We start from the raw sequence: 14,522 nt of genomic DNA on the forward strand, positions 1-14,522 counted from the left end.
GAGCCTCTTTTTCATTGACAAGCTTGTCAGGCTTACGGCAGATAAAATCAGACTTGAAGCATTATGCATTGGTATGCCAAAGGTGTCAATTACTAGGAAGCTTCTCAAGAGTGTTGGTCGAAAGCCACACAGGGCCTATGCCGAGATGGTAAAAGTGAGCCCCAACTATGCTCAAGCAAAGAATGATGAACTATTGGCAGGGGGCAGTGAAGTCAAAAAGCTGAAGAATGAAAAGGCTGCCGTTCAGTGTCATCTATCGTTCCTGAAGGTACTACTGACCAGTGCTCAGGAAATTATCAGCACAGACACTGGATCGAAAAGGATATACACAACATGTCGTGCCCATTAATCTGAACTCTAAATTAATGGCACTGCTTGAGCACATCGAAGTAGTAGACTAGAGATTTGAAGTCAAAATAGGCAAACGCTTTAGGTCAGAGTAGGTGCTCAGTTATGAAACGCGCCAGTAAGCGTTCCGTTTGCTTCTAGTCTGTTCCAAGTTCTCACTGAGGTCAGCCTGTGTTTAACATCTTTACATGCTTTGGCTGCTTGTCTTGTCAGAGATGAATGCGAAATTGGAAAGGAATTGAACTGGCATGAAAAGGAATGAGATAAGATTTTATATTTCATAAAGAGAGAACTGTAATTATCAAAGGCATTTGACTTTAGAAACTCACTCCAAATCATAATTCAAATGCTCCGAATCTCTCATTTTGCTGCTCCAAAGTGGCCTTATTACTGCTTCCAAAGCTGCTCCAAAATGCTCAAGTCTGCTTCCACCCCTGATGGAAGCACTCCCTCTTGCACTTCTGTGTCTGCCACTGTGCAAAAATGCGGAATGTGCTTAATCCTTGAAGAGCAGTGTTAGCTGGTATTGTTATAGGACAAGCATTTTCATCTAAGCGCGCAGAAATATTGCAAAGAATTCTGCGGGCGTTGCACTAAGAAAGTGGCGGTGCTCTTTGAAGTGAAGACCCTGCACCCATGCAGAATGCTTCACAGTGCCGAGTTTCCCATTGTTGCTCCTAAAACAACTGGTATTTCACTCCTCATTAAATTTCAAGCGTAGAAGCAGTTTATGATGGTGAAGGAGCTTACTTCTGCCCGTGCTCCAAAAATAAACTGCAGTGCCATCAGAAGCGAGATCATCAATTCTTGCGCCATTCGGCGTTCTCAGGCAAAAATGTTGAGATTCTGTGCTAGCCTGCTCAAAACAAGTTGGCGATACAGTGCCTTGAAGCAAGCAATCATGCCTGCATCCATAGGCTACAAGCCTGCAGTGGCGTTAGGTGGGAGGAAAAAAACTTCCACATGCGAGAGCTTCTGAGCTGTTTGGTGCGCAGTGCAATTGTCGAGCACCAATGCCACCTTCCTGCCTTTACGCTTCTTCTGCTGATCAAACTCAGTCAGCCACTCGCGGAAAGGTTCACACGTCATCCATGCTTTCCCGTTACGACGGTAGTGAACTGGGATCCTAGCGGCACCACGAAAACAGCGGGGATTCTTTGATTTCCTTATGACGAAGGTGGGGCGCTTGTCACTGCCCATCCATGTTGGCACACAAGAAAACGGTCATGCACAATTTGCTTTGCTTGCCACCCTTAAGGGGATCGCCTTTGATGATGTGCGTCTTTGACGGTAGCATCTGGAAAGACATCCCAGTCTCGTTCCCATTGTACAAGTCCCGGTCTGAATATGCTTCTCGGATGCAGGGCAGTTTTTCCGCAAGCCATTTCTGCCTAGTGTTGACATCGAGTGATCTTGCATCGCCCATGACTTCCTTGTAGACAATTTCATGTCTCTCCGTGAACCGCTGAATCCAACCACCTCAAGGCTGGAAATCGGTGTTGCGCAGGAAGTATGCAAAGTGCTCCGCCTTCTCCGCTAAAATAGGTCCTCTAATCAGCAGGTTCGCTGCACAGATGTTCAAGAACCACTAATAGAGCGCCTGTTCTATGTATTTGTAGGCCCTGTGTCAAACCCTTTTCCGGCCGTCGCCCATTGCATGGGCAGCACTGGCATTGCTTTCGTTCTCAATCTTGAATGCGTTACGGATGATTGTCGATACTATCGGTTGCGTCAGGCCCTACTTACGCACCAAGTTGCACACTTTTATGCTGTCCTTGTGCTCACATACAATTTTCCGCTTAACTTCTAACGGTATTGCCATTCACCTCCTGTTCTGCACCGGCTGTGCTGCGCTTCCTGGAGGAGGAACCTCCATTACTGTTCATGGAAAATCCAAGGCCAGCAAGATTGTTGCAACGATGATGGCACACTAGGAGAACTACGCTAGAAAGATACTGGCACGAACGCTGCTGCATGCCTGTGCAACCGCAATGCGAGGGCTTGGACAAAACAAATAGGGGAGGAGAGTGCAGCGCACCACAGTCAGCGCACCCTCAGAATGGACTGCTCCACTGTACAGAGGCAGAGGACGCGAGTTGCCTAGGCCAAGGGCGGTCTTGAGGGGGAGCGCTCAAAGCTCTCCCTCAGAACAGCCATGCCTAGCAGCACCTTACGACTTCCCTCCTCCTCCGTGTAAGGAACTGCTGCTCTGTCCTCCTCCCATTTCCGTGGCATGCAAGCTTCCCCGGTGCACCTGACCAACGCATTGGCTTGATGCGCTCTGTCCCAATTTCTTTTTTTTTGCTCTTCTTTTGTCGCTGCATCGGCGTTGTCGGCGTCTCTGTGTCGTGCGCTTTTGTAATCACCGCGTTTTTGTGTTTTTGCATTTTTGTGGACTTTCAGTGACCATATTTTATTGTTATAACCAATAATATAATATGACACCATAGTAGTAAGCGGTTTATTTGACCATAGAACACATGGCAAACCTGACGGTGCAGCGGCTGCCCATTGTTATATCCGATATATTGTTAATACCAGTATTGTTAAAAGGGGGTTTGAATGTATGTGTCTGTTGTCCCTACTACAGGTTATTGTAACACATTCATTCAGCAACACAGTGTAGACGGTGAGCTTCTGGATCAAGTGGCTGATCTCCCATCTAACAACAGAACCAGACAAAAATCTCAACCCAGGATCTTTTGTTTTTATGTATTTAGTTTTTGTTAGATTGGTTCACGCTACATTTTCATCCAGAAAACTACTGGCTGAGAGAGAGAGAGAGAGAGAGCAAAGATTTTTCTTTGTTGATTGCCTTTGCTGACTCATGGCTGTTCTCATTCTTTCTGTTGATGTTGCCAGGTAACGGAAGCGGCGGGGAATCCATCTACGGAGGAACCTTCAAAGGTCAGTTCATCATGCATTATTGAGGAATTGCTTTTGAGAGTTGTCTGCTTGTGTAATGGTGCATACTTAATGTAGTGAATTTTAACTTTGTAAAAATTCTCATCAGTCTGCTCTTAAAACTTGACGCGAACGTTTAGCTGGTTGAACTTCGTTCGGGTCAACTTGTGACTTGTGTACAATTGATGGTTGCTACAAATCTTTTCAGCGGTATGTGTGCTATGTTGGCGTAGTACGGGCTGTATGTAGAACCGTTCATAAGTCTGAAAATTCAGTCGTTTGACTGATCATTACTGTTTTATGTGTGCTGATTCTGAACTGGCCTGCTGCATAACTGAAATTTTTCTCCTTTAATTACTCCCGCTGTGCATAACTGGCTTTCTCATCCGCCTACTGGGTGCATAGTCCGTGGTTCAGGTTGTGGCTGCAGCCTGCAGATTTTGATGGTAGAGAAAATTGAAAAACTCCAATAGGCTGTGCAGTGTTGGTGCGTTTTAGAGAGCCCAAACGTGTCGAAAATAATCTGAAACCCTGTACTCCGGAAATGCTCTCAGCCCACGTGCAGCTTTGGTTGTGTGAAATAAAGTAGAATATTTGAAAACCTTAGATATATATTGTAATGGTTTAACTTAACTCTTTCCTGCCCGCAACTATTCCTCTCGATAACCCACTACAGTGAAATCTCGTTTATACGATTCGGCTAAATACGCTTTTCGGCATAATACGTTTTTTTTTTCGTTCCCGGCCGATGCCCGATAGAGGTAATGCATTTTTGTACGGCTAATACGATCGTATTTCCACGTCGGTTTGGATAATACAGTTGAATCCCGCCACAACGAAATTTCCGCGACAACGAATAATTTTTTATTCCCCGCGAGTATCCTATAAGAATTAATAGCCTAAATTTCTCTGCACAACGAACCATTTTTGCAGAGCGTTTCCGCTTCAACGAAATTTTCGGGTTCAAAATCGAAACCGAAACTAGTTTTATTGGCGAGAAGTCCAAGTCAAATCCAAAGCCACATTAAGCATGAAATCACGTGATTGCAGTTCCGTCATTTTGGCTTTGTGTCGTGGTCGCGTTGTTCACTCGCTGCCTTTCTCTTCGACAACGACGAGTTTTCATCCGCAGGACACGATGGCAACGCAAGTGAAAAAACGCAAAACTCTTTCCCTTGAGCAAAGAGCTCTAATAATCGCCCAAGCAGAAAGCGGAAGGAAGAAAGCGGCAATTGCTGAAGACTTCGGAATTCCTGCAAGTTCGCTGTCAACGATTCTAGGCAATAAGGACAGCGTGAGAATGGCACTTGCTTCAGGCACATCCTCGAAGCACAAAAAGGTGACGCGGCCCCTCCATGAAGAGTTGGACAAAGCAGTGCATGCGTGGTTTGTGGAAGCACGAGCCAGCAACGTCCCCCTGTCCGGAAGCATCGTCCAGCAGAAAGCCTTGAACTATGCATGCCTACTTGGCATTGATGATTTTAAAGCCAGCATTGGCTGGCTAAACCGTTTCAAGGCCCGCCATAACATCGTTGGAAAAGTGTTGTGCGGCGAGTCAATATCAGCAGACGTGGACGGAGCAGCTGCTTGGAAGGCGAGTAACATGGCCGGAATTTTAAGCAACTTCGCGCCTGCAGACATTTACAACGCCGACGAGACCGGGCTATTCTACGAGATGTTGCCGGCTAGGACGCTCGACTTCAAGGGGCAGCGCTGTCACGGCGGCAAACACAGCAAAAAACGCATCACAGTGCTGCTTTGCACAAACATGGATGGCTCGGACAAGCGTCCGCCGTTAGTCATAGGCAAAAGTGCCAAGCCGCGCTGTTTTAAGGGAACTCGTAGCCTACCTGTGCAGTACAAGGCGAACAACAAGTCATGGATGACCCGCGCTATTTTCACCGAGTGGATGATGGCATTCGACCGCGACATGAAGCGGCAGGGCCGTAAAGTTTGCTTGCTTTTGGACAATTGTTCAGCGCATCACTCCGACGAAGTCAAGCTCACTAACACGGAGCTGAGGTTTTTCCCTCCCAATTGCACGTCTGTCTTACAGCCTCTCGATCAGGGCGTGATTCTTAGCCTGAAGCGCGCTTACCGCGGGAGGTTAATTCAGCGGCTGCTTTTTAACACTGAAACCGGCCGAGACACGAAGGTGGACTTGTACGTGGCACTGCAGATTATGTCTGCTGCCTGGAGCACACTGGGGCGCTCAGTAATTGTGAACTGTTTCAGGCACGCCGGATTTGCCGAAGGTCGACCCGTACACTCTGCTGGCCTAACACCAGGCGTTACAGACGACGACGAAGAGGCGTCACCGGCTCCGGGGATCGCGGCCGCCTGGAAAACGCTGGGAGAAATAGGAACCGTGCCGCCTAATCTCGAGCTCGACGAATACATCGGCGCTGACGCTTGTGTTGTTGTTCACGAAGATGTGAGTGATGAGCAGATCATAAAAGCTGCCCGGAATGATAAGGACTCTTCCGATGAAGAAGACGACGACGTACAGGAAGCGCCGGCTGCGGCAACCGCCGTACAGGTGATGGACGCTTTTGATGTCATCAGGAATTTCGTCGCTGTCCGAGACGACGATGTTGCAATGGGTTTACTGACCGAGTGCGAAAATCGCGTGACGGCGTGGCTCGCCGTGAAGCGTAAGCAAACCAAGCTTACAGATTTTTGGCATTAAACGCCTTTGCTGCTGCTGCTTGGGCAATTCTTTCTGCGGTTCACGTCAAATTTTTGCGATAACGAAGTTCCGCGAGAACGAATTTTTTTTCGTGCACCGTGAATTTCGTTATAGCGGGATTCAACTGTACGATCGTGGAAACGTCTTCCGTAAATCTCGCGCAGTTTCGATCTTCGCGCCAGGAGGCGGCAAAAGTGTCCTAGCGGGATCTGACAGTAGCTGCAGTGGTCGTAACTCCCCTAGCGCTCGTGGCCGATTTTCGATGTTGGACATGACCTTTGCTAGACACGTGTAGGAATCATCTCTCCAGCTATGATGATGACATCAGAGCCAGTCCTTTGCAGAGGGTGGGCAGAGCTACTGAAATTATCGCATTGAACGAAACTACAGGCACGGCGAACTGAATACGCGACGGCATGCGCTTCGTATGCTCGAGGCTTGGCCTGGCTCGGTTCGGCTCGAGTCCGGCCGTGCCTCAGCACAGCGTCTGCAGCAGTGTGGCGGCCTCTGGGAGCCATTTTCGCAAGCTCGCACAACAAAAGCGCCGAAGCGCACCAAAGGTTTTTAGCGCCATCTATCCTAAGACATAGTAATCACGGTAAAATCACGTGACCAAGAAGCAGTGATTGGCGCATGCATTGATGATGCTGTAGGCTTTGTTGGCTTTGTGTTTGCCATTTCTCGTTGCCATTTTGGTTTTCCGAGCGTTCAGCTTGCACTTCGCACTTATCGTTTCTTTTGTTTTGGTGCCGCGTTTCACCCGTGCGCTTCACCATGTCTAGGAACCGTAAAGTGTTATCGCTGAAAGAAAAACTTGATATTCTCGTAAAAGTCGATGACAATCCGCAGAAGAAACGTGTCGACCTGGCACGCGAACTTTGTTTGCCTGTCTCCACGCTGAACACGATCGTCGGCAAGCGAGAATAAATTCGGAAAAACATTCAAGTCTTCGGCGCCGCCATGAAGCAAACAAGGGGCGCCCAGCATGGCAAGATGGAAGAGGTTCTACTGGCGTGGTTCAGGGAAGTAAGGGCGGCGGGCGTGAACGTGGACGGGACAGTTGTTCGTGAGAAAGCTGATGAGATTGCACTCTCGTTGGGCATTGAAGGTTTTAAAGCTTCGGGCGGGTGGCTCCATCGTTTTAAAACACGACATGGCCTGTCGTATAAAACCGTTTCCGGCGAAGGGAAGTCTGCCGACCAAGATCAGGTCTCCAACTGGCTTTCGACTCTGCCGGCGGTGATTGCTCAATACCAGCCAAGGGACGTGTTCAACGCAGATGAAGCTGAGTTGTTCATCAACCTCCAGCCCGAGAAAAGTCTCAGTATGAAAGGTGAGACGTGTCAAGGTGGAAAAAAAAAGCAAAGAAAGAGTCACCGTATTGTTGTGCTGCAACGCTGATGGAACCGAGAAGCTCAAGCCTACCGTCATTGGCAAGTTCTGGAAGCCACGCTGCTTCTCGCGTAACCCACGCCTTCCTGTCATTTACAAAGCGAATAGGAAGGCATGGATGACCGGAGCCCTTTTCACAAAGTTCCTCACCCATCTGGATGCCCGGATGCGTGCCGAGAACCGTAGAATTCTTCTATTTCTCGACAGTTGTGCCGCGCACCCTGTCGATACTTCGTGGCTGCAAAACGTCAGAGTAATTTTCCTGCCGCCCAACTGCACCAGCCACTTGCAGCCCCTAGATGCAGGAATCATTAGAAACGTGAAATTTCACTTTAGGAGCTTGTTGGTCAGACGCTTTTTGGCCAAGATTGACCATTTTACCATTTTATTCGCCCCCTCGAACTGAGAAAAAAAAAACATAAAAAAATTGAGGGGGAGCCTGGACCAGCAAAAGCTTTGCCAGGCTTAAACCAATTAAAAATAAATAAAAACGAGCAGCAGCTCGAGATAAAAAAAAAAACTTTTTAAAAGCGATAGAAGGTATTAAAAAAAAAAAAAAATAAAAAGACGAAGTCCATGTCGAAAGGTGGTCCACGCTGGTTTAAGAAGAATAAAAGGAAAACCCCAGAAGGTAGCATCCAGACCTGCAAGTGAAACAAAACACGAACCAGAACCAGAAAGAACAGCAGCAAAACCACCATCACGCAAAATGACAAAACAATACGGGGAGAGAGGCAGACGTACGAAACTCAAAGCATAAAAAAAAGAGAGACTGGGGTAGAAAAGTAAACAGGACAGTCCCCAACAAAGAAATAAAATCGGGTGAACAATAGAGAATTGCTGTCTCCTACGGCATTGTAATCGTTGGTCCACGAATTAAAGAGAGAAAATACTGATGTTAGGAATAGAAGAATCAAGCAAAAGAAAAAAAAAATTAACTTCCGACACCACAGACAAGAGGTAGGGGATGAGAAAGAATGGCAAAACCTAGATAAAACATTAAGAGAGAGAAAAAAATTATTAAATCTAGTCTGATGCGAAAAGACGTCCGTCACTATGCCAGATTATATCAACCGCAAAATGCACGGGTAAGAGAAACGATGGAGGAAGGTTCATATATAAAAAAAAAAAAAAATAATAAAAAATAATAATAATAATAAAAAAAAAATTACAGCACCACTATACCGGACTCGTGTGACAACCGCAGCAGAAAAGGCAAAATAAGTAAAATTTCAGATATCACAGAGGAACAAGAGAACAAAAAATAACTCTACTCATTTCATAGCAGTATGCATGCTGCCCATACGGACCTGGCTCTGTAGGCAAGAGTGCCTGCAGTCACGAGCACATCCAGGAAAACTGAAAGGCATGCCTTAAGCACTCTGCTCAACACAGGAGCACGGAGCCCTCCCCTGTGCAGAGCGTGGCAGGGGGTCTTCAGGACCCTCCGACGAGACCCTCGCCCCCACCACCATCAGGCTCAAGCACAGGATCAGCAGGTCATCCGCTGGTGCTTGTAAAAACCAAGATGGAGAGTTGGCGGCATCGAAGGGCACGCCACGACGAAATACCAATGGACACGTAGAAACGTGATCCAGTAGGCATAAGTGACCTGCGCACTACAGCCATAGGCGCCTCCATGCAGGCACGTGGGCGTGTCCGTATCAGACAGGCTGAAAGGAAGAGCAATCTTCCTCCTCTGTACTGAGCGTGGTTGGGGGTCGGCAGGAAACTCCGAGGAGTCCCTCATCCCCAGTCTCAAGTACAGTACGGATCTAACGGAAATCCACTGGTGCTTGTAGAGCCAGAGATGGGCTGTTGGCAGCAGCAGCGTGCACGCCACAACAGGAAACAGGTCAAAATTGCACCCAAGGAATAAGGCAGCCAGTAAAAAAAAAAAAAAGAAAAAAAAAAAAAAGAAATAAAGGGTACCTGAGAAGAAAAACAAAGAATTCAAGGAAAATATTAGAGAGAAGGAAATCAACTCTAAATGATTACGTACATAATTGGAACGCATGTTTTGAAAAGAATATATATATACATATATATATAAATTATTAGGACAGAAATAAAAAGAAAAAGAAAACGCATAGGTAACCTTTCAGAGGAGATACGTAGAAAAATAAACCCTGCGGCATAATAATTTAAAGAATGCGAAATAACAAGCAAATAGTTTACTTAACAGAATGATGTCAGCGACAATAGTCAGGTATAGTGCTGCTTATGTGTTTAACCATTTGAATTAAAATTGCACAAGCGACAGGATTTCGAAGCAACGTCGGGTATTGAGACGTTGTTATATCTGATGAGCAAAAAGACTTCAGGCGAGAAACAAAAGGAGCAGTAAGGGAGCAGTCTTGGAAGTAGTGACGGACGTCATTACACATCTTGCCACAGGAACAAAGTGAAGAGGAGGATAGACGTACTTTTTTAAAATAAAAAGGAAATCTGCCATGCCCTGTAATTAGAGTTGTAATCGCATTACGGGGCGGACAAATGCGTGGTATATTGAGGGTATCGGGTATCCAATTAAATAATTCTGTGCCGCCATTATTTTCGCGCCAATATGTGCTCCACAAAACAAGGGAAGAACGATGTAAGCGTGAACGGACATAACGTTTTGAAAGAGTAGAAGGATGTAAACAGCCGTACTGTCCTGCGGTACCAGCTGCTTGGTCGGCTAACTCATTGCCATAAATGCCGGAGTGGCCCCGGATATGGAATAACATGAATTGAGCGAGAGACGATAAGCGCGACAGGTTCTTTTTAATGGTAAGAATTGTGGGGTTAAACGAATTTACTGAAGAGATGGCAGAGAGCAGAGACAGAGAATCTGTATAGAAATGAATAGGCATAGTGGGAGGGTTGTTAAGAGCATATTCAACCGCAGAATTAAAGGCTACAAGTTCCGCTTCATACGCACTGGAAGGTGGCTGCAAAGAAAGGCGATGAACAAATAGTATGTTTTGGGTTGAGTTAAGTACTACAAAAGCTGCGCCCGCGGAGTGAAGTGTGAAGGACCCATCAGTATAGATATGCAGTGCGCGTTGGGAAGAACAAAACATGGCTTCCTGGTAGGTGAGTTTAATAAAATGAAATTTAAACTTGATTGAGGGATGATCAGCCCAGGGATTGAACAATGGTTGTATTTCAGCAGGGTTGTATGTAACGTTGCCATAAACTATAGGTTGCCGGAGTGTAAAAAGCTTGAACTCGGCACATAACTGGTCTAGATGAATAGGCAACGGAACAACATTTGCAAGCACGCAAAGTGCGGCTGTTCGCGTGGTAGCGTAGGCGCCAGTAAGAGCGAGGAGTGGTATTCGCTGTAGTGATAGGACGCGATCTCTTAGTCTAGAAAGAGGACAGTGATACCACCATGCAGGGGCAGCATACGTAATCGAGGGGAGAATGACTTGGTGATAAAGTTGACGCAAATGAGAAGGTGAAACGCGAAAGTGTAAATTAAACCAATTAAGGAGCTTAGTGGTAGAGGCCAAAGTTTTAATTTGCAAGTGATTTACATGGGGAATAAAGGTAAGGTACGAATCAAAAACGACCCCTAATAATTTGATAGTTGGCTCGCACTTAAGGCTGTGAGTTCCAAGACGGATGGTGGGTTTACGCTTATGTAATGCTGGTACTCCATTATGAAACAAAACATAAGAGCATTTTTGTGCGTTTAACTGAACACGATTTTCGGTGCACCATTGCTGGACTAAAGTCAGAACGCTGGTTGCCCTTGTAGATAACTCGCGACTTGTCTTACCAGGTACAAGGATAATGGTGTCGTCGGCATATGCCTGAATGTGAATTGGGGAAGGGAGAGATATATTTAGGAGGTCATAAAGGACAATGTTCCAAAGTAATGGGGAAAGAGGTGAACCTTGCGGACTACCAAGAGTAGAAGGAGCCGAAATAGAACAAGAAGGAGATTGATATGTTAAATGCCGGTCATCTAAGAAGGAAGCTATAAGGGAATATATATTTTTTGGACATCGATGCTGCCTTAGAAAACGCAAGATTAAAGGGTGCCAAACACTATCAAATGCACCTTTAAAGTCCAGAGAAATTAAAACCACAGGGTGCTTCTGTTGTTTGTAGTCCTGTAATAATTCACGTAATTTATAAATGGCCTGGACAGAATTTCGGCCGTGAGTGAAACCATACTGATTCCTGTGAAGCAAGTTATTATTTGATAAAAAGTAGTACAGTCGACCATAAAGTAAGCGCTCGAGTACTTTACCAAACGAAGAATTAATACAAATCGGGCGGTATGAGCTCGGAAGGTCCGGTGGTCTGTTGGGTTTGGGAATAAAAATAACTCTGCCTATTTTCCATGGTTGTGGGAAGTGACCCAAAAACAGAGAAGAATTGAAAATTGAGGAAAAGAAGAAGGGATGAGCATTAAACAAGGAAACGACAAAACGAGGAGAGATAAGATCGGGGCCAGCAGAAGACGTTAAATCCATTGAAGTTATAACAGCCTCAATTTCTTCGAGAGTGAACGGTGGATCCTGGATCGAGTTATTATAAGGCTGCTTAATATCATCCCTAACGTGAGTATGTAAAGGTAGATCTAAAGAAGAATCGTCCGCAGCGATATGCGTATTCATCAGAAGCTTTATAGTGTCTTGAAACGTCTCTGTATAGGTACCGTCAGGGTATCTCAGCATAGGAATTATTGAAGGAGTCCTGAGCTTTCCAAAAGCATACTTGTATGGTTTGCCAAAAAGGAATTTCCTTGTAGCATTTGAGCAAAGTTCCTTTACATAATTGTCGTGTGTACGCCTGATGTTAGCTCTATAGACAGCAAGAGCTTTATAATAAATTGAGCGGTGGTAAATTCTCTGTGTAGGATCGGAAATACGTTGAAAACGACGTCGAAGAGCCCGAACACGTGAGCGCTCCATGCGCAAATCAACCGACCACCAAACAGATCCCTCAGGAAATGTAGATTTAACAGAACGTAGGTTTTCGTTGTAGAGTTTGATAAATATCTGATTAAATTTTGAAAGGACGCTATCTAGGGCAGGCGCTGAATAGATCTGATGATTGTAAAAATGCTGAAACCAATTCAGAGACGCTAACTGGGAAATTAAGCGACATGAGCTGGCTCTAGTAAGCCTCTTAAACTGTGATGAAGGTTGAGAAATGAAAGAAAAAGAAATAAATCTGTGCTCTGAAAGGGATGAATCTGGCAAAACGTCCCAAAAATAAGCCTCGCTTAGTAAGTTTGGGGAAGCCAATGTGATGTCAATCCAACTTGAAGCGTACGGAGTTTCATATGTTGGCAAGGAATTTGGATTATTAATAACAACCAAGTTATTGGATGCAGCAAATGCTTGAACGTGAGTTCCTCTCAGGTCCGTAACACTTCCGCCCCAAAGGATGTTTTTTGCGTTAAAGTCACCACAAATGATAATATTATCTGTAGGTGAAGTCTGTACACAAGTTGCCAGTAAAGCAAGAAAGCTTTCGATATCTGCGCGAGGTGGTATATATACTGCTATGAAAAGAAATTGATAAGTCGATGTCGAACACAAAATGGCAACAAGCTCAGGTGAAATGAAAGTAGGAAAAACATCAAAATTAGGATTGTGGAGCAATACAACGCAGCGGGGATTTTCAGTACAGTAAATTTTATGAAATGAAGGAGGAATTCCTGCAAATTCTTTTTTAGGGGTAATGTATGGATCGCAGACAGCAGTTACTGTGATGTCATTATCTTGAATGCATTTAACCATGGGGGCAGTCGCGCAGCGTGTGTGATCCAAATTTACTTGTAAGAAATTAACATTAAGGTTGGGACGAGGGGTAGCCGTGGTCCTAAAAGCCATAGTTGGTTCTAGCCCGTATTCGAGCCTCTCGATCCTGCAAGATAGTGCAGGTGACGTCACCAGCAGGATGCGCACAAGGGCGACCTGCCGTTGCGCATGGGGCGCATTTTACGTTTGGGTCCTTAATCGATCTGGGACACTGTGCAAGGGGGTGCGAACCGGAGCATCGAGTACAACACGCCTTATCCGGGGAAGTTTTTTGTGTACAAGCTCGAAGGGCATGACCGTACTGTGCACAAAAGGTACACAAAGGCACATGTAGATCCTCTTGGACTTCTACTGAAGTCCAACCGATCGTGACCCTACGTGCGGCGCGAAGTCGGGAGAAGGCGGGAGGGTCGACCTCAATGATGTGCACTCGCTGCCCAGATCGCTGAGTAAAAGAAAGTCTGACCTTGCATGTTTCTGGATCGAGGCATAATCCGGGGTTCCTGCGGTTGACGACCGCCACCAAGTCATCCGGGAGGACGTCCGGGTCAACACCTGATAGCCGAACGTGCGGGTTCCTCCTCGCAGGAACCCGGACTTTAATTGAGGCATTGGTGGCCTCAATGCGGGTGATGGCTGCCCTCAAACGCTCAAGATCTCCTGGGTCCTTGGAAGTTACTACCAAGGCACGACGCGTGGGCCGGAGGGTGAGAGCGCCAATCCCCTCGGATTCTGGGTCTATTGATGCCTTGAGCAGAGTTGCAACTTCCTGCCCCACATGATTTGTAGCGGCCGCAGACGTTAAGACCATCTGGTGAGGTTCGACAGTATGATGCTCGTGAGGCCTTATAAAGTCCTGGATACCATTCGTGGATCTGCGAATTGCTTCGCGAGGTGCCACGGAATCTGGAGCGGCCCGCAAAGTTGCTGCGAAGGTCCGAGAAGCATTACGTCCAGTCCTCAGCGGATTAACTTCGCAAGCAGATGTTCTACAAGAAAGCTCCGCGTTGTGGGCCTTAAGAGCTTCTATTTCCCGGTCTCGAGAACAGATTTGGTCATGTAAAGAACGGATACGCTCCCTGTCCCGTACAGCACAACCAAAAAAGTGCATTGCCTGTGCATTAAGAGACGAAGCCAGGGAGACGAGAACAGCGCGAACTCCAGGGCCAATCTTACTTTTGCTGGCGTTGATCGTAGAAATCAGCTGCTCGTGTGCCCTCAAAATGGCAGCGTCGGAACCCAGCGGAAATTCATCAAGATCTGTGGACGGCTCAATGGCCGCAGGATGCTGGGAGAAGCCAGGTAAGGTAGTCAGATGAGTCAAACTCGTCTCCGAAGGCGAATGCGAATGGCAATCAGCATTCACTTCCGGGGCAGAATCTTGCAAGAAAGCAGTAACGTCCGGAAGGTCAGCCTTACTG

At 46.3% G+C, this 14,522-nt stretch overlaps 1 protein-coding gene across 1 annotated transcript in view; it reads left to right on the forward strand.

Moving 5' to 3' along the window:
• Positions 1 to 14,522, forward strand: part of LOC146185797 (uncharacterized) — a 57,821-nt gene that overhangs the window by 15,175 nt on the left and 28,124 nt on the right. The window contains exon 5 of the mRNA XM_084606736.1: positions 3,211 to 3,255. Within this exon, the coding sequence (XP_084462862.1) occupies positions 3,211 to 3,255 (45 nt within the window). The remainder of the gene's footprint in view (positions 1 to 3,210; positions 3,256 to 14,522) is intronic.

The sequence above is a fragment of the Amblyomma maculatum genome, chromosome 6 (assembly GCF_055883805.1).
Source record: "Amblyomma maculatum isolate TAMU_Amacu chromosome 6, ASM5588380v1, whole genome shotgun sequence".
NCBI lineage: Eukaryota > Metazoa > Arthropoda > Arachnida > Ixodida > Ixodidae > Amblyomma > Amblyomma maculatum.